Below are 24509 nucleotides of genomic sequence, written 5' to 3' on the forward strand. Positions count from 1 at the left end.
CCAGCTTGTGCTTTGGCAGGCGTATGAGCTGGGGGTGAGCCGCTTCCACCGCATTACCAAGACAATGGGCGTTAATCCCTTCACAGCAGGGGAGTGGGCTACATGGACCCTACCAAGCCCTGTGAAATTTTTCGCTTCTCTAGGAGCTCTAGTGTTAAGCCCCACCGCTGTGCGCGGACCGGGAGCACATGGCCCAACAAACGTCACAGGTGTGGATGTGTGCAGGCCACCACACTGGAGTGCGGCCACGGCTTCTACTGACTACCTCCCGAACCTACCTCCTCGCTCGGAGCTGACCCCTGCCCTTTTCGCTAGGGGTCAGATCAGGCAGACACAACAGGGGTGACACCAGGAGAACTAGAGGGAGACACGGAAAAGTGAGAACCCCTCCCGGGGCCCCTCATCTCAAGGTGGACTCCTCCACCCAACCCAGGAGCGCCAGAGACCAGGGCCCTGGCAATCCGCATCAGGGACACGCTGGTCACCCCGAGCTCAAAGGAGAGGGTCTCCGGGAGTGCCGCAGTCCACCACCAGGAGCGACCTGCAACACATCACACACACACGCACACAGACAACACATAACACAAAACGTGCACTGCTCTGACCACTGACCCCCCTTTTACACAGGAGGGAAAGGACCCCTTCTTGGCATGAGGAGACACCCTGTCCTTACACCCCAGGCATCCTCAGCCTAGAAAGGGGTACAGGGGCTCCTCCCTGCTCAGGGGTCCCTCCCAAAAGTCAGGTCTCCTGATGGAGCAGTGCCTTCTGAGCCACATGTCGAGCCTCAGGAACCCCATAGCTCCCCCCCAAAAACATATTTAGGGGGGGCCCCTCTGGGGAATAACAAAACAAAAAACACAGACACAACATGCAACATATACGCACCTGAGATGCCCTCCGTGCCACATCCAGTGGCACAGGACCTCTAATGGGCCCCTCCCCACACACAGTGAAGAGGGGTGCAAGAGAGGAATTACATAAAACAAAGCATGCTACACTCTAGGACAAAACGAACATGCAAAGACAGAACACAAACAAACGGACAGGACCCACCGATGCGCGCGCTCTGCGGAGCGAGGCGAAAGGAGCAGAGAGACGCGTCTCACGCGTTCTAGCGCGCAGCACACATCGGTGGACCCCTCTACATACACACACGAACACCACCAGCGAAACACACACACCACGGCACACTCACACACTCGCTCACGTCCGCGTCGTTATTACAACAACACAACGTACACACACAGACATACATACAGACGATAACGAACAACGGACGTGCGCAATGTGAGGCACCGGTCCCTTCGCTGGGCGAGAGCGGAGTCTACCGGTCCCCAGCTCTAGTCACCGCCGTGTGACTTACGGGTTTTAACACAAACAACATTTAAACACGGCGGGACGAGTGGGGACAGACTCAACACTCTCTCGGACAAAACACGACAAACACACAGCACGTAGACAAACACTTACCACGAGACATGACTACGAACGAAGGAGAAAGCAAAGGAGACTGGCGGCTTCCGAAAGGTGGCTGGTTATTCTGTGACGGGCAGGTGTGAGCAACTAAAAAGGAAGCGATCACGCCAAGTCTCAGGGAAAGAGGATGGTTTAATAGAAAGTGTGCAAACCAAAAACCCGTGCATGGTTCCAGATTAAGGAAATAATAACCAGCAGTCAACTGGTACAAAGACAAGACATATATAGACGAACAAACGACCCTCAGGTGAGACGGATCACGGGTCCCGCCCACCTGAGGGACGAACATCACGTGACCAAAAACAGGACCGCTGCCGCTGTAACCGGGGGCGACCGGTAGGGGGCCCCCACACAACGTGACATAATGTCTATGTATGTGTATATATGTGATGTGATGTGTGATATGTGATGTCTATGTGATGCCATTGTGTGTGGGTGGTGGTGGTTTGTAAATTTCATTGAGCTGTTGACATAGGCTTTTACAGCAACCTGCCTAGGGACTACGGATGACAATTAGCTAACTCCGGCACATTTACATGTATGTAGAAACTGAAATATTGATTAATGTGCACTGTCCCTGTTAAATAAATAAAGAAATAAATAAGATATTGATAGTGACTCAGTGATCACAGGCTGGCTATTGATACTGGTCGGCGCAGACAGAGCTGGCTTCCCAGAGAGGCCAGACTGTGTTCCCACTGTGAGCTCTCAGTGGTGGGAGACAGAGCTGGTTACCCACAGAGACCAGATTGTGTTCCCACTGTGAGTTCTCAGTGGTGGAGGCAGAGCTGCACTTTCTTAGTGAATGTCCTAAATATGATCCCATTAGAAAGGAATTCTACAGGAAAGTAATGAGCATCTCCCCTGAGTTCCAGCACTGCAGTGACACTGAGAAACTGCGGAACATTTTAGGAGAGAAGAGTGAAATGATCACACACGTAGCACGATCTGTGTCAGCCTGTCATAACCTGAGGGACAACCAGTGAGGACAAGCAAATGACTTATGACTACCTGCCATGTCTTTGCTTTGTTACTCCACGTATTCATGTTTGGTTTTTCCCTGTGTTCCCCGGCCACTCCTCTGTCAGTCGGTTCTCACGCCCCTCGTCATTGCCTCTTCTAATGTCTTCCTAGTTGTCGGTCATTGTCTCTGTGTTCTCAATGTGTTCCGCACTCAGTCTCTCTCAGTTCACTCAGCTTTCCCGAATTACCTGTTAGTTCTTTGTTCCCTGGTTATGTTGAATGTATTTTTCGGTAACACTTTACAATACGGTTCCTTAATTAATGTTTAAGTACTTATTAACTAAGCAATAGGTAATGGAGAATTATCGTCATAGTTTTACCTTAATTACTCTTCATTATAATAAACTACTATGTTAGGTCACATGTAAGTAATTAATAAGTAGTCTTCATCAATTTTGTAACTACTTACTTTCGGTTCCTTAATTAATGTATTAGCTAAGCAACAAGTAATAGAGAATTATCATCATAGTTTTCATTAATTACTCTTCACTTCACTGTTAGTTCACATATAAGTAATTAATATGTTGTCTTCATCTATTTTTGTAACTGCTCACTTAATCAGTCCTTCATTAATGCTTATGTACTTGTCACTCCGGCGGGTCTTCGTGTGCATGTGCGCTGGTTTGGGTATGCCCCTGTGTGAGTGTCTAGCGATGTCTAGACAATCGGCTTTGTAAGTTTTCTCACCTATCTCTAGTGTGTTGCACACGTTATGTATTATTGTTGAGATATGTAAGTTTGTGTCCTGTCCATGTCTTTCATCAGTTGTTGTTCGACCTTTGTCATGAGTGTTGTGTTGTTCGTTTTCATCCCTGATTTAAAAGCTGCTCCCGTCTCGGTATCCTGCCTGCTCGCAACGTCACAGTAAGTAACTTCAGAATAAGTAATCACGTATTTACTTAACAGTACAGTTTCCTTAAGCACTAAGTACTCCTCATTGTAATGACCTGTAATTACATGAGGAAGTGTTATAGTGTGCAGTGTATAATAGTAAAGTGTAGCCTGTATGTAAGGATGCGTTTAAAGCAGTGATGAAAACGAACAACACAACACTCATGACAAAGGTCGAACAACAACTGATGAAGGACATGGACAGGACACACACTTACATATCTCAACAATAATACATAACATATGCAACGAGACTAGAGATAGGTGAGAGAACTTACAAAGGCGATTTTGTTGAGTGAGTAGTTACAAAAATAGATGGACAACTTATTAATTACTTATATGTGAACTAACAGTGAAGTGAAGAGTAATTAATGAAAACTATGATGATAATTCTCTATTACTTGTTGCTTAGCTAATACATTAATTAAGGAACCTGAAAGTAAGTAGTTACGAAAATTGATGAAGACTACTTATTAATTACTTACATGTGACCTAACATAGTAGTTAATTATAGTGAAGAGTAATTAAGGTAAAACTATGATGATAATTCTCCATTACCTATTGCTTAGTTAATAAGTACTTAAACATTAATTAAGGAACCGTATTGTAAAGTGTTACCTATTTTTCTAGTCCCTCAGTTGTATGTCTGCAAAAGTGACCATGAAGTGGCCACTCTGATCTCCGTGTGTCATGTCTAGCCCCGCCCCACTGTCAATAACCTCCCTGTCAGTTTCTCTCTTCCGTGTTTTCCTTTCCATGTGCGTTCTGTTCACTTCCTGTTCCACACCCGGTTCAGCCCCCTTGGTCTTAGTCATTAGTGTCAGACTTGTTTATGTCCTCATTAGTCTGTGTATTCAGACCTTTCATTTCTGCCAGATCATTGTCTGTCTTTGTCCTCTTCTATGCCTGTTTGTTCTTTGGTGTGCTTGATCTCATCTGCCGTATTGCTGTGTCTGTGTTTCCTACTCTCCCCTGGTCCTCTAGTTGGTTGTCCTTCCCTGAGTCTGTTTTCTTAGTGCCTGTGACTCCTAGTATTTCCATGTTGTGGGTGTATCTGGGTTCAGGTGCTTCCTGTTCTCACTTTTCCGTGTCTCCCTCTAGTTCTCCTGGTGTCACCCCTGTTGTGTCTGCCTGATCTGTTCTGTTCTGTCTAATGTCTCAGTTTGACTTTAGTTCACACCATGTTTCTCTACCGAGTTGTGTCTATGGATGTTCACCGATATGTCTTTGTGCTTTGGCTGTTTCTGTCATTCTCCCAGTTGTCTGTTTTTTGTATTGGTGTATTCTGTTTTCTGTTTAACTATCATTCATTCATTCTTCGAGTTGCTTTGTGGGTTGTGTATCTCTTTCCACCTCTTCTGAGAGGATAACACCCTGTGTGTCCAATAAAACACTGCTCTTTCAGCAATCGTCTGCTCCTCCCATCACACCTGACACTGTGTTATCAGACTGCAACTCCCACAATACTCCTGTCTACCTTGTTAGATTGAATTCCCCTTTTTATTGACCTGTCCTTTCTCCCATAGTCTTGTTAGTCTATTACACAAGTTTACCCTTCCAGTGTTGCCAACTCCTCAGTAAGGAAAGTAGCTATTGGCTGTCCTAAAAGTTGCTAGAAGTCGCTAAATGACATCATTGCCTAATTTGCATAATACATGAAGCTGTAAAAGAATAATGTAGCAGGAAAGAAAAAAAAGAGTAAAAAACCCTCAATATTTTAGAACTACAAATGAACTCTGAACAAATGAACAACTACTGCTGCCTTGAAATAGGCAGTCACTTCTCAAAATAACTTCATGACTTTAATGCTTTGTATACTGTAAATTATTTTTACAAAAATTACATTTTTGAGGTGTTGTTAAATGTTAGCATAAAAGTAGCAGTTAGCAGGAACTGCTATTCTACGTTCAACCCTCCGGTAAATATAGCGACAAAGTCACTAAGTTGGCAACACTGTTTCGTGAGCTGTCACATTTGGCTCTTTGTGTCACTCAAGTCTACATTTTGTTTTTGCTTCTGTTCTTGTTTTGTTTACACCTCTTTTGTAACTCTGCCCCTTGTACGTATTGTCAACCGTACATTAAGTTTTGTTAATCTGTGTGTGTATTCAGTCTCTTCATTTTGAGTTTGTGCTTGTGGGTCAGTGTTTGAAAGTTGGAGTATTTCATGGTTCATGTGTCATTCCCTCGTATTATGTTTAAAGACGCGTGGTAATATTTAGGATATATATTATAATATTTAGGATATATTTAGTTAGGATATTTAGTAGTTACATTTTGTTATCAATGTTTAAGTCCATGTTTGTGAGTTCTAGTGTTTGCATGGTTCAGTGTTCAGTGCTCTGTTGTTTGTATGGTCTTTGTTCGTAAGTCCTCATTTACTTATGATGATGTTCATTTGGCTATGTGTAGATTTGCATCTCATGTTAGTGTTCATAGTCGCTCCCCTGTCATCTTGTCCCTTTATCCATCTTCTAGTTTCTCCTGTGTCTCTCCCGGTAGTTTTGGTGTGTGAGATTAGTTACACTCTTTGCTCTTTGTGTTTATGAATGGTGTTCATTCTGGTTAGTTCTTGTACTTTCATTCGTTTATGTTGGTGTGCGATTCGTCTCATCAGTTCGCCTTAATATTATGCCTCATTGTAAGCACGTTATCCCTATGTCTTCCGTGAAGTTAGACACTGATGTGATCAAAGATGACCATGAGTGTGTGTTTGTGTTGGTGCATGTGTGTGCGAGCATGCACACGTGTGTGGTATTTGTGTTCATGTGTGTGTTGATCTGTAATGTGAGGATTTTTTCCTCTCTCTCTACAGTCTGTCTATGTGCAATATTCCAGAGGAAGGCTGTGCTGCTCTGTGTTCTGCTCTGAGGTCAAAACCCTCATCACACCTGAGAGAGCTGAATCTGAACACAAATAAACCAGGAGACTCAGGAGTGAAGCAGCTCTCTGCTCTACTAGAGGATCCACACTGTACACTGGAGAAACTAGAGTGAGTTACTGACACACATACACACACACACAGTCAATATCCACTCTCTCTCTAACACACACATACACTCACAGACAATATCCCCTCTCTCCACACACACATAGTCAGTATCCCCCTTTTTCCTCTGAGACACACACTGTCACTGTATTGATTAGATTCACATACACGCACTTTCTTGCTTGTTCTCTCTCTCTCTCTCACTCTCTCTCTCTCTCTCTCTCTCTCTCTCACACACACACACACACACACACACACACACACCACTGCATGTCTCTCCTGAACACACACATAGTGTCTGTGTTTGTGTGACAGTGTGTTGATCTGTAAGTGTGAGTTTTTCTCCTTCTCTCTACAGTCTGTCTAACTGCAGTATTAGAGAGGAAGGCTGTGCTGCTCTGTGTTCAGCTCTGAGATCAAACCCCTCATCACACCTGAGAGAACTGCATCTGAAACGCAATGAACCAGGAGACTTAGGAGTGAATCAGCTCTCTGCTCTACTGAAGGATCCACACTGTACACTAGAGATACTACAGTGAGTTAATGACTTTCTGACTTTTTATACACACACCACAGTTAATGTCCTCTCTCTCTTACACACACACACACACACACACACACACACACACACACACACACACACACACACACACACACACACACAGTCAGTATCCCCCTTTTTCCAGAGACACACTATCACACAATGTCTGTGTTTGTGTGAGTGTGTGTGTTGATCTGTAAGTGTGAGTTTTTCTCCTTCTCTCTACAGTCTGTCTAGGTGCAGTATTAGAGAAGAAGGCTGTGCTGCTCTGTGTTCAGCTCTGAGGTCAAACCCCTCATCACACCTGAGAGAGCTGAATCTGAACCACAATAAACCTGGAGACTCAGGAGTGAAGCAGCTCTCTGCTCTACTGGAGGATCCACACTGTACACTGGAGAAACTAGAGTGAGTTACTGACTTACTGACTCTTTTATACATACACACACACATACAGTCAATATCCCCTTTTTTCTTTGAGACACACTGTCACTGTAACAATTCACATATACTTTCTGGCTTGTTCTCTGTCCACTCACACATCACTGCATGTCTGTCTTGAATACATACACAGTGTCTGTGTTTGTGTGTGTGTTGATCTGTAAATGTGAAGAGTTTTTCTCTCTACAGTCTGTCTTGGTGCAGTATTGGAGAGGAAGGCTGTGCTTTTCTGTGTTCAGCTCTGAGGTCAAACCCCTCATCACACCTGAGGCAGCTGAATCTGAACCACAATAAACCAGGAGACTCAGGAGTGAAGCAGCTCTCTGCTCACTGTACATTGGAGAAACTAGAGTGAGTTACTGACTTTGTGATCCACTAAAGTGGCCATGCAGTAGAGTGGCTCAGTCTCAATCTGGCAGAAGCGTCTATCCACTGCCTCCAGAACAGTGCTTTTCTTGATTCTCTGGTCAATGCTGCTTCCTCACGTCAGCCAGTGTGTCTGTGACACTACACTGAGAAAGCAGCCCCCTGTGTACAACCAGATGAAGCATATGCACGGTGGAGCCCATGTTTTGTACCCCCATATCATCCATTGCTTTTCATATTTCTTGCATTGAATGAATGAATGAATGTTTCAATTTATATAGCGCCTTTCAAGATACCCAAGGCGCTTTACAATTGTTTACACAGCTACAAATCTCAGACAACCAATCACACACCGGCGAGAAGCGGCAGCCAATTGCGCACAGCGTACTCTCTATTGGGATCCACAGCCCCCTGGGGGACTTAATGGGGTGCAGGAAGGGGAGAGAGAGGACAGACCCTAGTGACAGAGCACCATCCACCACTGGGCATACAAGCACACACACTCAGACAACAACTTGTTTTTATTGAATAAAGAGAGACACAGACACACACTCGGAGAATTTTTGGGACTGCCAATTTACCTAAGCTCCATGTTTTTGGACTGTCACGCAAAATAACCTGAACCCGTTGCTTGTCTATTTTCCAAGTCTTCAACATTTCCTTGATTGCTTGTTTTACATGCTCTGCTCTGAGACTGATGAACATGCTTTAAATCAAAAGCAGAGTCAGTCCATTATGCATTGGGGCTAAGTAATGGCATCAGAGAAACATCACAGCTCCAAATGACGGTGATAAATTCAATAGCATCCGATAAAACACCTCACAGGTGTTCACTAACCTTTTTGTAAAGCTCGAAAAAATTTCCCTTCTAAAAAAAAAAATTCTGCTAATGTATGTTGCTTAGGTGCAGCCTTTGGCCGAGTTGCCTGAAAAAATGAGCTATAATCAGCTGGGTGTTTATTTTTTATGTGTTACGTATGAAAGACACGGAGAGGGACCCTTGTTCAATGTTTTTATTTTGAATGATGTAAGCAATAGTAGCGCACGAAGACACTAGGCTGTGTTGGGTAATAGCTCTTGTCGCTATGTAGCGGTGGTCGATCCAGTCCGAGGCCTAAGGGGATGGCAGAGTCCGATAAGTATCCGAGGGTCAGGCAGGAGAGGAAGTCTAGGGAACAAGCAGAGGTCAGTACACAGTAGAACAAACACCAGGGAATAACGCTCAGTAGGCAACATAGTCGGCAATACTTCACGTTTAGGAAGTGGGACGGAAGTGATTAAATATGCTAGGAATGTGGGCGTGGTGATGGGGAACAGCTGAGTCCGAGAGGCAATCAGGTGACATTCCTGACATTGTGTTTCCAATTTAAAGTATTTCAACACAGCAGACATTATAGCCACATCCTGCTTTCTGTTTACAACACCTGCATGACCTCTGACATTAAACAAAATATCAGTCTTAGGTTCATGATCAGTATAAGTGATTGAGTTCAGTCAAAATATGCCTTGATTGGCCCGATTCCGATCTTTGAGATCAGATTGGGACATCCCTAGTTTGTGTATAGAGTCTGAGGTCTGAGAGTGTTCATGTCTAATGATTCTGTCCAATTCTCTTGTCTTACAGTATCTGGACACCATGGAGATGACCTGGTCTGTGTATCATATACAGAGAAGAGGATGACCAAACATACACACACACATGATTGTACACATGAGTCTCCATGGTTGTGTGTGTGCTTAGTGTGATTGTGTGATCATCACTGCAGTAAAGAGGACTGTGTGCTCAGGGTGTCCGCGGGGTTGTAAAAAGTATTAAAAGGTAGTAAATTCAATTGGCCAAAATTAAGGCCATTAAAAAGTATTAAAAAGTAATAAGCTTCATCTGACGAGGTATTACATTTTCGAACGCTCATCCAGCTGCCTAGATGTTTTTGAATTTGTGTTAAACACGCATGAAAATCTGTCACCTTTCGGCGAAATTCGCCGTTTTGAAGTTGAAAAGGGTGACCTACGCGAATCGTGTAGACCCGAGGACTTTTTTTGGGGGGGAGGTGATTTATATATATATATATATATATATATATATATAATTATCATATTTAATTAATCATATTGAGCACTTCCGAAAGCGGCAATTTCAATGACCAGCAATTTCCGCCCAGAACCAATCATAGAGGCCAAATTGCGTTCCAATCATACGAATGTTCTTCATTCATGTTATTCATTTAGTGCTAAGTGGGACGAGAACCTAGTGCTATCTACGCAGGGACAAGGCAGAAGAGCGTACATTTACCATTACATTTACCAGATCGTACATTTCCCAGTGGATTTAATTAGGTTAGTAATGGTTTCATTACTAACATAATCCCCCCCCCGGTCTTCTCACATTTTTAACCCCTGACCCATTTTCATGCCTGTTTAAAGACTGGTTTAGGCCAGTGATTAGCAACATCTGAGAGGCCACTTCAGTAGCTGCTTTAAGTCATAGGTAAAAAGGTATTAAAAAGGTATTAAATTCAACTTAAGAATCTCTGTATATACCCTGGTGTTATCCCCATGTCTTCCAGCATCTGGACACCAGGACACACAGACACACATACACACACCTGAACTGTACACACACACACACACTTGTTCTGAAACTGCTGCCATATGATTGTAATGTTCAGTAAAATTGTTCAGAAAAATAAAAATGTTTTTATACTTTTGTTTTATGTTTCTCAAGTTCCACCATACACATCAACACTGATATTATGGAGGTGGAATAAGAGGAATTGTTTACCACAATGTGAAAGTTACAATTTACAATAAAATGTAGTCTGAAGGTAATAAATTTACTCTGCACAAAAAAATAATGTGACGGGCAGGGTGAGTGAAACAAAAAGGAAGCGATCATGCCAAGTCTCAGGGAAAATGTATGGTTTAATAGAAAAGTGCGCAAACCAAAAACCCATGACGTTGATCAAAATGAAGGATATAATGACCAGCGGTCAACTGGTACAAAGACAAGACATATATATATATAGATAAACAAGACCCTCAGGTGAGACGAATCGCGGGCTCCGCCCACCTGAGGGACGCACACAACACGACAACAACAGGACAGCTGCCGCTGTAGACGGAGGCGACCAGTAGGGGGCCCGCCGTACTGTGACAAATAAAGGGAACACAAACAACACAACCACAGTGGTAGATCCCAAGTTAATTGTATTTGTTTTATCGATTAAATATTTATAGTGCATTTAATATTAAAGCATGTGTTCTCGCGGCTCTCCATGTTGATCTGGAGGGAGACTCCCCTGGCCACGTACCACCCTTATAACTAGAATGTTCTGGTATTTTTCTCGAATAGTCAGCAGCTACAGTGTTCTGAAAATCTATCCTACCCGTCAAAACGTCCTACCAGTGTGTACTGCGCATGTGCAGCTCACAGTTGACTGGTGTATTCGTCTGTATAGTTTGAATGAATGAATGTTTCAATTTATATAGCGCCTTTCAGGATACCCAAGGCGCTTTACAATTGTTACACAGCTACAAATCTCAGTCAACCAATCACACACTGGCGAGAAGCGGCAGCCAATTGCTCACAACGTACTCTGGTGTTGTGTAATTTGTGTGTTAACGGGCTGCCCAATGGGGGATGGGTTCTCTTTTGAGTCTTGGTCCTCCCAAGGTTTCTTCCTATTCCCCACAATCTAGGGAGTTTTTCCTTGCCACTGTCGCCTCTGGCTTGCTCATTAGGGATTTGGACCCATAGTATTGTTAACCTTGTAAATCCTGAAAAAGCTGCTTTGAGACAACAAGTGTTATGAAAAGCGCTATACAAATAAATTTGATTTGATTTGATTTGACAGTTACACCACCACTCGGACACTTGGCGACGTTCACAGAAAAATCATCCTACTCTTGGAGTTTTTCTCATAGACAGGTCATTTGGAGTTTATTCTGGTTTTAACGATACTTATGTTAAATGTGGATTATAAAGCCAGCTACATGTTACTGATTGCTTTATGGTTTCATAAGTGTGTATTTGAGTTTTTAATCGTAAAATATATAATTTTTCTGGTCGTAGGTGAGAGGTTATTTGGTTTATTCAGGTGTTAACGATACTTTTGTTAAATGTGTTTTAGAAAGCCAGGTACATGTTACTGATCACTTTATGGTTTTATAAGTATGCATTTTAGTTTTTAATTGTAAAATATATAACTTATTCATCATCTCAGCATACTCTTCACAGTCACAGCCATCTTACCTCTTTGATGCCACTCTGTCCAAGCTCAGCAAGGTAGAAGAAGTTGTCCACAAAGCAAGAGCAGCCTCAGCCCCAGACCCAAATGGTGTACCTTACAAGCTACACAAGTACTGCCCAGGAGTTTGTAAACACCTATGGAGGCTTCTGAGGGGAGCAGATCCAGTGAGCAAAGAGAGAGCGAAAGGACCTGCATGTGGTGTGGCTGGACCTTGCCAACGCATACGGGTCCATCCCTCATCAGCTCATCGACTATGCTCTGGAGTTTTTCTACATCCCTATCTGCATTTGCACCGTGGTGGCCAGGTACTTCACAGACCTCCAGCTGTGCTGCACCCACCAGGTCTTCACAACAGGCTGGCAACGACAGGAGGTTAGCATAACCATAGGGTGTTCTATCTCCCCCATCCTGTTTGTTGCAGCCTTTGAGATCATCCTCATCGGGGCAAGGAAGATGGCTGGAGGAGCGAAGTTACCAACAGGCCAAAGGCTTCCACCTGTGCAAGGCTACATGGATGACATCGCCACCATCCTCCAGACAGCTTCATGTATGTCAAGGTTGCTGACTTGGGCAGGATCAACGAGAGGCAGCTCCCAGGCAAGTACAAAGTATGGACTTACCAACAGGGCCGGACCTTCCATTAGGCAACATAGGCAAATGCTAGGGGCGCCATCTGTCCAGGAGGGCGCTCGCGTGCATGTGTTTTTTTTTTTGTTTGTTTCAACAAATGAACAAATAATAAATGTGAAAACAAGCAAAGTCCACATAATCATAATTTCATTGTTTAATAATCATTAATAATCAATCGTTTTAAGTCAAATTAATCATTATTATAATAACAACACACCTATCACCCACGCCAATCCGTCCCAACCTGCGCGCTCTGCACACCTCGTTACTGTTTCTCTGTGGGGGGGAAAAGACAACGCCACAGAGTGACATCTCCCCGTAAAGATCCCCGTAAAGCCAGAAGTCCTTGGGTGCCTAGGGTAGAAAAAGGAGAAAAGTGGAGGAAGAAATGCGGCAAAAAAACAGAGGTAATATAATGGTAATATGTGGTGAATTAACACTATACCAGTGGTGTAGTGAAAGGTCCATTGATTTTAAAAAAGATGCTTTGTCTATTATATGTAATATATGTTAATAACGCTTCACCAATAATTTGTATTTTTCCTCTAAATCGGCTTTCAAATCCACTTTTTGAGCTTGTGCTGGAAAAAAAACTGCTGAAATTAAATATCAACCAATCAGAATATTTCACACCGTTGTTTCTAGATAAAAGAGAAAGGACCTCCCCCAGGAGCTTCTGTTTATCTGTCGCATACCCTTGACTTTTACATTAAGAGAGCTTTTATTATTATTATTTATTATATTTAATCAACCAATAATATTTCGAATTAGAATGGTGGGGGTGTGCCCCAATGGTCTCAGGGTATTCTCGCTGGCCCTCGTGCATCAGTTCTGTGTGGTTTGTGGCTCGTGAGCTTTTCGCTCGTGTTAGCTAATTAGCAGCTCCTAGCCAGCACTACCCTTTTTTAATTTTTTCATTTATTTTTTTTTTACAGGTTTTATAAGCGGAAAGGATGGAATTGCAGGATGTTTATAATAGACAAGTGTTCAGCTATTAATAATTTGCTGACATTTGTGAACCTATTGTGATGTTTGGACTTCTAACTGACTGGCAACTGATGGTTAAATGAAGCAGAAGTTGTGTAGGTATGTTGCACATAGTAGACGCGATGATGACAACAGTGGTGTGGACGTGTTTTAATACTATGGTCATTGGCTCTCATTTTTATTAGAAGCTCCAACTGCTGACCCCGCCCACAGATCTTTTTAATGGATGGGCAAAATGTCTTAATTGCTCCATTTTTCAAAGTACATATTTGGCACGTTGCATCACATCACGTGGTTAATATACTGCCACAATTTTACAATGCTGCCATCATACTGCCCAATCGTAGTAGGTGCTATCATTAGCTTAGCTCAGCAAGTTTTAAAATAAATATATATTAAAACATGTCACTGTACAGCCCCTGACCCCTCCCCTTTGGGCGTGTGTTTATGTCGTCTACGTCAAGTCGTCTGCGTCTGTGTATCTTTGTGGGTGTGATTGTGTCCAAGTGTGTTAATCAGTCTCACCTGTGGCTCGTCTCGTCATCACTCGGGGATTATTTGGTCTGTCTATTTAGTGTGCGTTCGTGCAGTGTCCCATGCTTGTCTTTGTTAGAGTTCTACACATGCCTGTAACCGTTCTACGTGCGCTGTCTGCGCTTATTTGTATATTACGTTTGTGTCTGAGACTGGATTCGTGTGTCATCCTTCTTCCAGCGCCACAGCGTCAAAAACACACATATGCTCTTCTGTTCATTGCAGATGCACTTTAGAAATAATAACAATGTTGCAGTAGGCAACTTGCCCTGACTTGCACTGGTGGTAGTTGTTGTTTTTTTATTTTTTTATTTATTATTAATATTTAAAAGTTGTTCTCTGCACTACTTTATGTAAAATAGTTTTAAAATATTTTTTGTGCAACACCTATATTTATTGCTTGATATACGGTTGTCACGGTCACAGCTCCGGACCCTTCCCTGTGGGCGTGCCGCTACGTTGTCTGCGTGTCGTTATGTCCATATTTGTAGTTCCGTGGGTGTGGGTAGTTTGTGAGCGTGTTCGTAGTCGCACAGTCACATAGGGCTACGCCCCCTCCCTTGGCTGTCACTCCGGATTCCCTTGGGTCTGTGTTCCCTGCCTGTTCATCCCGCCCTGCTCGTTTGTCTCCGTGTTTCCTTGTTAGTTACCACGCTCCTGTGTCATTGCCATCACCTGTCCCTTGTTTAGTTCATGTTCATATAGTCCCTGATTTCCCCAGTCTGGTCATCGGTCTTTTTGTTTTCTCTGTGTTTTGCCTGTTCGCCATAGTGCTGCTGTTCCGTGAGTCTTCCTTGTTGTGTTCACTATGTCTGTCCGTATTTCGTGCCCGATATGACCTGCGCCCGGTATTTCGACTCTGTCAATGGAATTTCCTTTAATAAATCTCGCTCTTCTCAGCGTTTGTGTCCGCCTCCCTGTTCTGCCTCGTGCAGAACGTTACATAAAGACCGATCGTACAAGGACACAGCGAGGGAGCGAGACTCAGGTGAGACTCACTGCGATGTGATGTTGGCTGGTTCGGTCCTGTTCAACTCTCCGATATCGCAGCGTGAACGAACCAGAGACAGAAATTCCCCTGGCGCTGTGGGAACACGGAAGTCTAGACTCCTGTTGAGCGCTACGTGTCTGCCCGGCTTGATCACTATAGGGAGGAGAAACCTGTAGTACAAGTCGCGGGCAGACGGATTGAGTGCACAGACGGGCGTTTGCTTAACCCTCGGTTGGCTCTCAATGGCTTCTGCGAGCTCCCGACGCCTCAGAGGAGGCGGAGCCGTCGCAGAGAGAGCCACCGAGGGGCTTCTGTGTCTGTGTATTCTTCCAGGCTCACCCAGGACCCTGAGGAAGAGGACCTACCACCGCTGATCCCGCCAGCTACTCATCACGACACCCCCAAGTATTTTTTGGGGGGGAGTACTGGCCACGTCGGCTTGGCGGTCCCGCCCCCCGATGACGTCAGTATGGCGGTCCCGCCCCCCGATGACGTCAGTATGGCAGTCCCGCCCCCCGATGACGTCAGTATGGCGTGTCCTGACTGCCTGCCCGAAATGACCTGCGCCCGGTATTTCGACTCTGTCAATGGAATTTCCTTTAATAAATCTCGCTCTACTCAGCGTTTGTGTCCGCCTCCCTGTTCTGCCCCACGCAGAACGTTACACGCACCTGTGCCTTGTCTCGAGATCACGAGGGTTTGTGTTAATCACCTATATAATGTGCGTTCGCGCAGTGTCTTGTGCTCGTCTTTGTCTAAAGCTTGTGTCAGTGTGACTGTTACATGTACAAGTGCTCGCGCTATTCGTGGAGCACTTTCACTTTCGTCATTAAAAGAAGCGTTCTATGTCACCGTGCCTACTCGTTGTGCCTTCCTCGTCCCACCGTAACAACGGTAATATTTAAGCCATTTGCTTTTTATTTGTTTCTTATATGTGATTCAATCAACCCGATGATTGATGATGCGGGGGGCACCAACCAAAATCTCGCCTAGGGGACCACATTGGTCAAGGCCGGCTCTGGTTACCAATTTGTACTATATACAAATGTGATGTGGCCTCTGAAAATGTGCGAGGTCCCCTCCTCAGTGGCAGACAAGATGGACAAGTTGGCCAATTTGTTCACCTAAAAGTGGCTGGGCCTGCCGAGATGCCTCTCTGATGTATGGCTGTTTGGCAGAACCATGCTGCAACTGCCACTGCAGTTGCCACCGATCAGCTGGTGAGAGCTGCTGGCTCCCATGTACGTACAGGGAGGAGGTGAAAAGTCCAGGAGGGGGTCGACTTGGCAGTCAGCAGGCTGAAACATCATGAGATGGTGGGCAGAGTCCAGAAGGGCTGAGCAGGGCTGGGGAAAGGTGAGCCCCCCCTCTTCTGGTCGAAGGCTTTGAAAGACCAGCGTAGAGTCATGGTGGTGGCAGAAGTGGCAAGGTCAGAGCAACATCGTCTCCAGGTTAAGGCTGTGTCACAGAGCCAGCAGGGAAGCTCGTTGTCATGGGAAGGAGTCAAAGACAGGCCAATTTCATGGTCCGATCTGTGGAAGATCCCCCAAGCCAGGCTCAGCTTCTTGATCAGAGCAACCTATGACACCTTGCCTTGTCCATGGAACCTCCAATAGTTCGGTGCAGAAGAGACCTGCTCACTATTTACCATCAATGCAAGCCTTCAGCACATCCTGTCTGGCTGCAAGACCGCACTTTTCCAGAGACGGTACAGGAGGCACAATAGAAGAAAGGAGGCAGAAAGAGTGAGCCAGTGAGCCTGCCCATCTGCGTGAGCCAGACACAACCCCAAGCCTGCCCACCGCAGAACACCATTAGGTTTCCTCCCACCTGGCAGTGAGTGGACCATGAGGGTCGACCTGGGGAGACAACTTCAATTCCCTAGGGAGATTGTGGAGATGTCAGTCCACCCAGACCTGATCATGTGGTTGGCGCCACGCAAGTCCATTCTATTGGTGGAGCTCTCTGTGCCATGGGGGCAGGGCACTGAAGCTGCCAATGAGCCCAAGCATGCCGAGTATTCAGACATGACGGCCAAATGCAGAGAGACTGGCTGAGAAACCATCACATGCCCCATTGAGGTAGGGTGTAGGGGTTTTGTTGGATGCAGTGGGGCTGGATGTCAGAAAGCCATTAGGAAACTGGCAGAGGAGGCAGAGAAGAGACGTTTCTGGCTGTGGCTGAGGAAGAGAGATAGGGGGTGGGGCACTAACACCTAGGGCATCAGCAAGGGGTGGCAGGAAGGGATCCCTGCCATCGCTTCGCCACCATGAGATGTACTGGGGTTAAAGGAGCGAAACATCCATGATTGGTGGTCCCCAACTGAGGACCCGCTCATGCTCAGGGGTGCATAGAAAGATCACTTGATCAAGGCACTGGTGGAGGTGAGTCAGGCAGCAATGCCAAGCAGGCAGACCATCGACCTGTATCTGTAAATGATACATCGTGTTTTTGAAATGGATATTAAATTTACACCATTGGAGTTAAACATTGGTTATATGCTTCAAATGTCAAACATCTTTACCAGTCCTAATAATCTTTTAATGTGGTTTCATTAGATGGAAATCTATTCTTTGGGAACAAAGGAAGAATTATTACAAGCATGGAGGAAGCCATGTTATTATTTAAAGAATTTCATTCCTCTCCCATCGGTGGGCATTCTGGAATTAGGAAAACTGAGGAAGCCATATGTTGAAGATTTTACTGGCATGGCATGTCCGTTGACATACTAAATTGGATATGAGGCTTTGCTACTGGTACTGTTTTATTTTACATTTAAATTGTTTTTGCTGTGTTATTAATTAAATGCAAACTAATTTGTCTTAAAGGTTTTGGAATGTGATCTGTGTCAGAAAGTGGACAAACCTTTGATTGCTCCGCAGCCACTGGAGTGCATTAAGGTAAATGCTTGTAGTAACTTTTTAACAGTAAAAGTTTATTTTTAATCTTCAGACTGCAAATACATAAATTCTATTTTATTTCAAAGGTTCCTGCAGTCTGGGAGCTTGTTGGGATAGACCTGACTGGTCCACTCCCAATAACTACAGATGGCTTCCAGTACATCCTGACAGCAACCGATTCCTTTTCAAAATGGGTTGAGGCCTTTCATTTGAAAAGTAAATCTGCAGCTGAAGTTAGAAGGCATCTTTGTTCAATCATTTATAGACAGTGTTGTCAGTAACGCGTTATTTAGTAATGCATTACTCTAATCTTACTACTTTTTCCAGTAATGAGTAATATAATGAGTTACTATTTCCACTCCAGTAATCAGATTAAATGTCAGGAATGTCACCTTATAGCCATTAAGGACTCAGCTGTTCCTCATCACCACGCCCACATTCCAGGCATTCATATACACCGTCATCACAACACCTCGTCGCGAAGTATTGCCAACCATGTTGCATACCGAGCGTTATCATTCTCTGCTGTTTCTCCTGTGTACCGACCTCTGCCTGTTCCCTCGACCCCGTCTCCTGCCTAGCCCTCAGGTACCGTACAGACTCTGCCTTCCCGTTACGACCCAGGACCGAATAGACCACTCTCAACAAACGGCATTAGATCAACTCCGTTTATGCATTAACATCTCGCATTCTCTGGTTGTATCTACACTGTAAAAAATTTCAAGTCTCACCGACTAAAAAAATCTTAGTGACGATCGTTGCACCTAATTTTTTTAGTTGGTCTAATTAAAGCTCTGCAAATTGCAAATTTTAAGTTCTGCTGACAATTACAGAATTCAATCTAATTAAAGAAAATAAGTTGTGCCAAGAAAATTTTATATATTAACCAAATACACCTGGTGAGTCCAACAAAATGTTTTATGTTGTTCCAGCTACAATTGTTTAGTTCAGGTAATTATTCATTAGTATCCAAGTTGCCTGAACTATACATTTTATGCTTTATGAAGTAAATTCAAACTATACAGAATATAATTAAGTAATTGTGCATTTTATTTGCATGTCAAAAAGTAAACATAAAATATTACCAAACAGGCATATGAGAGCTGCTTTATAAATGTAATAAAAATTGAAACGTCGTCGAGTCAGGAGGACAAGAATGAGCCATGACACCAACGTTAGCTCAATGCTATTTTATTAGCAATACGCTAACGGCAAAAACACACTGGTTCTAAGGGAGGGGGACACTAAAACGCATACAACACACATCCAGGGAAACGGGAGAACTGACCGCTGAGCTGTATGTGGTTGGAAAAAGTATCTAAAAAAGTACTTAATTAGAAATCGATTGGGCTTAAGCAAATGCTTAATTACTACGCAGATCTAGCTAGCTAGGTAGCTAACGTTAGTCCGCATGCTAACAGTTTGCCGACGTGAGGTAGTTAAATTCCAAATGGACAGTTAACGTGTAACGTAATCGGTAGCTTGTCCTTGCCAACCACAACAGTATTAACACTAACATTACTAAACTCATAGCAAAGTTAAACACTGAAAAACAACTTGTTGGCTTAGCTCTAGTTTTGATAACTATACGTTTGGAAAATATGTTGAAATACGACCTAGTTCAAAATTCAAACTCAACAAACACCACCAAGTTAGTTATGTTAGCTTAGTAAAGATCCACATTAACTTCACTCAGTGAACGTTTGAAGTCCTCTAGATGAATGGTGAAACGCTGGGTCTTCATTTTAGTTTTGGTGCAGAAAGCGCCAAGAAAATCTTCTCTCGAGCATGCGCATTAGTTTCACCACTACCACTATTGCTCACCCAACACAGTTTTTTACTTTGGACTTGACATGTTGACTGAGAACCATAATGCTCATTCACTGAACACAAAATATTAAGTTGAATGGTAAAAATGCAGCAGCTGATGGCACAACTCATTTTTTGTTTTTGGAGTAACTATTTTTATGTTTCATGCTGGAGTCGGAGGATCAGTTCACAGCCCTCATTCGGTCGGTCTTCGATCATCCCGCAGCGGGGCTTGACATCGGCACACGGCTGTGTGAAATACAACAAGGAGGACGCAGCGCAGCCGACTTCGCCCGGGAGTTTCACACGTTGGCTGCAGGGAGTGGCTGGGGGGACTCGGAACTGAAGACCATGTTCCGTCGCGGCCTTAGCATCGACCTCCAGGTGGAATTAGCCTGTCAGAGTGACGACCTGTCCCTTACAGAGTACATGCAAGCTGCTGTAAACGTGGATAAAGTACTAACCACTCACCGTCCCAACCGTGAGAGATCTCCTGTGTCGACTCCCCGTGTTCAGTCGCCCAAGCCCCTCAGTGAGACACCCCATGCTTTCCCAGACCCCGTGCGATTGAGCAGATCTCCCCTCACACTGCAAGAACGGGCCCGTCGTGTCCGCGAAGGCCTGTGTGTTTACTGCGGTGAGGAAGGTCACTTCCGGGTTGGCTGTCCTACACGTCCAATCCACTCCAGAGACAGATTGCCCTCGCAAGAAAGAATAAAAACACCGTTGTTTTCCATTAGTGGCAGGTCCCAGCTTAGCCTTCCCATACTACTCACCTGGGGTGGTATCACCAATCACTATTCGGCTTTAGTGGACTCTGGTGCCGGAGGTGATTTCTTAGACACGGACTTAGCCAACTCTCTACGCATTCCCACTGAACCAGTGAAACCCCCGCTACACATAAGTGCTGTCAATGGTTAACCTATCGGTGACGGCATGGTGACCGTACGTACCAAGCCTGTCGTTCTCCGAGTTGGTATGTTCCACACAGAGCTGAGACAGTTCTACCTGGTGTCCTCTCCCCGAGATCCAGTTATACTTGGTTTTCCTTGGCTAAAGACACATGATCCAGAAATTTCATGGAGGACTGGAGAACTCACCAAATGGCGACCACAGTGTCTATATATCTTCACAGGAAGGCCTGTGAGGGCCGGTTATAATATTTAAATATTTGTGAGTCTGGTGTGAAGTCACTTCCTGTTCACATTGTGTGTGTGTGTGTATATATATATATATATATATATATATATATATATATATATATATATATATATATATATATATGAGAGAGAGAGAGAGAGAGAGAGAGAGAGAGAACTAGAACTGTCAGAGCCAAAAGCTTTTCAGAAACTAATTTGTGCTTAACTTACCTGGTCTGCTTAAGATGACTGTGTTTGACAAGTTGATGCTGTGAATGAGCAGTTGTGATAGACATTGAAGAGTGATGTGTCTGGATATGACATGTGTACATTATACAATATAATCTATAGACTATACAGTTACTGTCATCATGGTAGCAGGCCCTGTTGTGGTCATTTGTGTATATGCTTTAGTGTAGTGTCCATTGATTTTTGGGGGTCTCTGCCCACCTCGCGCGAACCTCCGCGAACAGCGGAGGCGTTTAAACTTGCCACGTCATACTTAAGCCTTCGACCACAAAGAGCGGTCTACAGTCCACAGCAATACATCTCGCCAGTGAATTGGTCAATTTGTCTGACGTGGACTTTGACATTTTGTTTCTTAATTTGAACCCCGACATGTGGTCGAGTGTTGACTGGCAACACTGCTCATACTAGGATTACATTTAGCAGCTAAGTTATCATTACTGACCTGCGCGTTAGCCCCAACATGTTTTGTGTTGAGGTGGTAACGAAGGGTGGAAGTGCTCCTGTGATAAGCGAACTCCTTCCTACATAAAGTGCACTATTTTTGTTTGTACTTCCATCTGGAAGTTTCTTATATTTAAATTTCCCATCCACCAGCGTAGCCTCTTCAGTCATCTCCATCATGCTCATCTTATTGTATGTCCATATAATCCGTATGTCTGGAACTCGTGCACTGAGAAACATTCCACGGTGCAACAGTGTCTCATGTGTTAAATGCGTTAAATGGGTAATTTTTTTTGTTTTGGGAGACCTCTCAAATACGCGAGCAGCACGCATATAACCACCTTGACCTGTTTTGTCCCGTTCACCTCTTAGGCTCCTCTGTAGCCTCTGTAGGCAAACATGAAGCTTTCACAGGAAACACTGTTCTATGAGTCAAGACATATTCATCCGTCAACACTGCCACTTCTGAAAGGGTGGCAACCTTTTGTTCATTCAGATGGACTACCATCATCTCAGGCACCGAATGTTTAAAATCTTCTAGCAAGACTAGCTCTTTTAACTGTTGAAAGCTAGTTGTTTTTGAAGCAGAACACCACTTCTCAAATAAAACTGTTTTCTCACGAGCAAACTCAACAAACGTTTGGTCTGCAGATGAGTGAGTCCGGTGAGTCCGAAAACGTTGCCAATAAGCCTCAGGTACCAACTCATACGCTCGTAGTAGAGCTGCATTGACTCTGTCATAATCCAGGCTCTGCTCAATAGTTAAGGAAGAGCATACTTCCTGTGCCTTACCCACCAGTTTGCATTGTAGCAGTAAAGACCACATGTCTTTGGGCCAGTGCAGAGTGGCTGCTACACGCTCAAAAGTGGTAAAATAGGAATCAACCTCTGATTCCTTGAAAGGGGGCACAAGAGAAACATTTTTGCTTACATCAAATTCAGAAGAGCGCAAGGCAGGTTGTCTGGAAGAAGCACTCCTGCTGGCCTCTAACTCAAGAGCCAGGGCACGCAACAACTGTGTCTGCCATTCCTCCTGCTTAATAGCGAGGTCCAACTCCTTCAGCCTTACAGCCATGTTCAAATCAATGTCACTGAGAGAACCAGCTGCTGGTGAAGAATCAACTACATCCATGCCTGGGGAAGTGCCTGGTGAATGCCCTGTAACCTCCGCAGCAGACAGTAAACCACCACCCCCTACAGAGGTTACATCCAACCCATGTAACCTCGCAGCCTGGGCCACAGCAGGAATCCTTGTATCAGCTGACACATGCAACCTCCGGTCCTCACGCAGCCTCTCAAGTATGGTCTCTCTACCAGGCCAAAAATAACAAACAAACCAAAGTAAATCCCACTCTAATTCCAGACACCAAAACTAGCTACAACTACAAAACAAGTACAAAACAACCAAAGAACAGGCAACTACGCTAACTCCCTAACCCACAGGTGGAGGAGGAAGAGGACCATCCTTCCTCTGTGTGCTCCGCCCCCACCGAGTAGGGTGAGGGCGAGAAGGAAGAAGACCGTCCCCCTTCCGGAGCACACGGACAGCGAGCTGTTCACGGAGGAAGAGGAGGAGGGGAGTTCGCTCCCCTCGGAGTTCTCCGCCGGGGCCGTGAAGGGGAGGGGTCGTAGAGGTCGTATCCCCCGAACACTCAGAGGGAAGCGCCATGGACTACTCCAGGGGTGAGAGCCAGCTGGAAAGAGATCATTTGCATTCTGGAAAGCTTGAGTTTTTAGCTCTCAAGTGGGCAATGAGGATAAAAAGGGCATGTTCTCAAGGCAACTCCTTTGTTGTATACCCTGTGTGGTTGCAATAAAGTATGTTTTCTCTTTTCACCTTCCTGTGTCCTTCACTGGCCTGACAAAATGTCTGGTTTTTGCCATGACAAGTACCACAAGGCTTAATGTAGTAGGTCATCGGTGGGTGGGAAGACTGGCAGACTTCCACCTTAATATCAAATATAGGCGAGGGAAAATGATAATGGATGCTGACACCTTGTACCTTTATGCCGTCATCCTCAATGAGCACCTGAGTGAATATACTGAGGTGGTCTCTGTAATATTGCAGGAGAGTAAGGTGGGGTCGGATGAGGAGGTGCCTTGGGTTGCTGCCATGCAGATCAATTCTGTAGATACAGAACTGACAATAAATGTGGCCTTGATCACTCCCTTTGGAGTGCGCTTCTCCTTCTGGCAATCTGATGGATGAGTCTGGGTTTGACGGTTGCCAGGAGAACTGTACTTGTCGGATTGCATTGTGCCAAATGTAAAGTTAGGTGGAGGGGGATTGTGGTGTGGGGTTGTTTTTCAGGAGCTGGGACCTTTAGATCCAGTGAAAGCAACTCTGAATAACTTCAGCATACCAAGACATTTTGGACAATTCCATTGTTCCAACTTTGTGGGAACAGTTTGGAGCTGGCCCCTTTCTCGTCCAACATGAAAGCAAGGTCCATAAAGACATGGATAGCAGAGTCTGGTGTGGATGACCTTGACTGGCCTGCACAGAGTCCTGACCTCAACCCAATAGAACATATTTGGGATGAATTAGAGCGGAGACTGAGAGCCAGGCCTTCTTGTCCAACATCAGTTTGTGACCTCACAAATGCACTTCAGGAAGAATGGTCAAAAATCCCCATAAACACACTCCTAAATGTTGTGGAAAGCCTTCCCAGAAGAGTTGAAGCTGTTCTAGCTGCAAAGGGTGGACCAACATCATATTGAACCCTATGGATTAGCAAAGGAATGTCACTTAAGCTCATATGTAAGTCAAGGAAGGTGAGCGAATACTTTTGGCAATATAGTGTATCTCACTCACCTTAACACCCACAGGCAAACCCTGTACAGAGGTTGAAT

At 44.6% G+C, this 24509-nt stretch overlaps 1 protein-coding gene across 1 annotated transcript in view; it reads left to right on the forward strand.

Moving 5' to 3' along the window:
- The window catches only part of LOC143482387 (NACHT, LRR and PYD domains-containing protein 3-like), a 32438-nt gene extending 22678 nt beyond the window's left edge, over positions 1–9760 (forward strand). The window contains exons 7-11 of the mRNA XM_076980730.1: positions 6208–6384; positions 6740–6916; positions 7151–7327; positions 7550–7711; positions 9351–9760. Coding sequence (XP_076836845.1) covers positions 6208–6384; positions 6740–6916; positions 7151–7327; positions 7550–7711; positions 9351–9372 — 715 coding nt within the window. The 3' untranslated portion in view covers positions 9373–9760. The remainder of the gene's footprint in view (positions 1–6207; positions 6385–6739; positions 6917–7150; positions 7328–7549; positions 7712–9350) is intronic.
- Positions 9761–24509: the final 14749 nt, after the last annotated feature.

This window comes from Brachyhypopomus gauderio, chromosome 18, assembly GCF_052324685.1.
Source record: "Brachyhypopomus gauderio isolate BG-103 chromosome 18, BGAUD_0.2, whole genome shotgun sequence".
Lineage (NCBI taxonomy): Eukaryota > Metazoa > Chordata > Actinopteri > Gymnotiformes > Hypopomidae > Brachyhypopomus > Brachyhypopomus gauderio.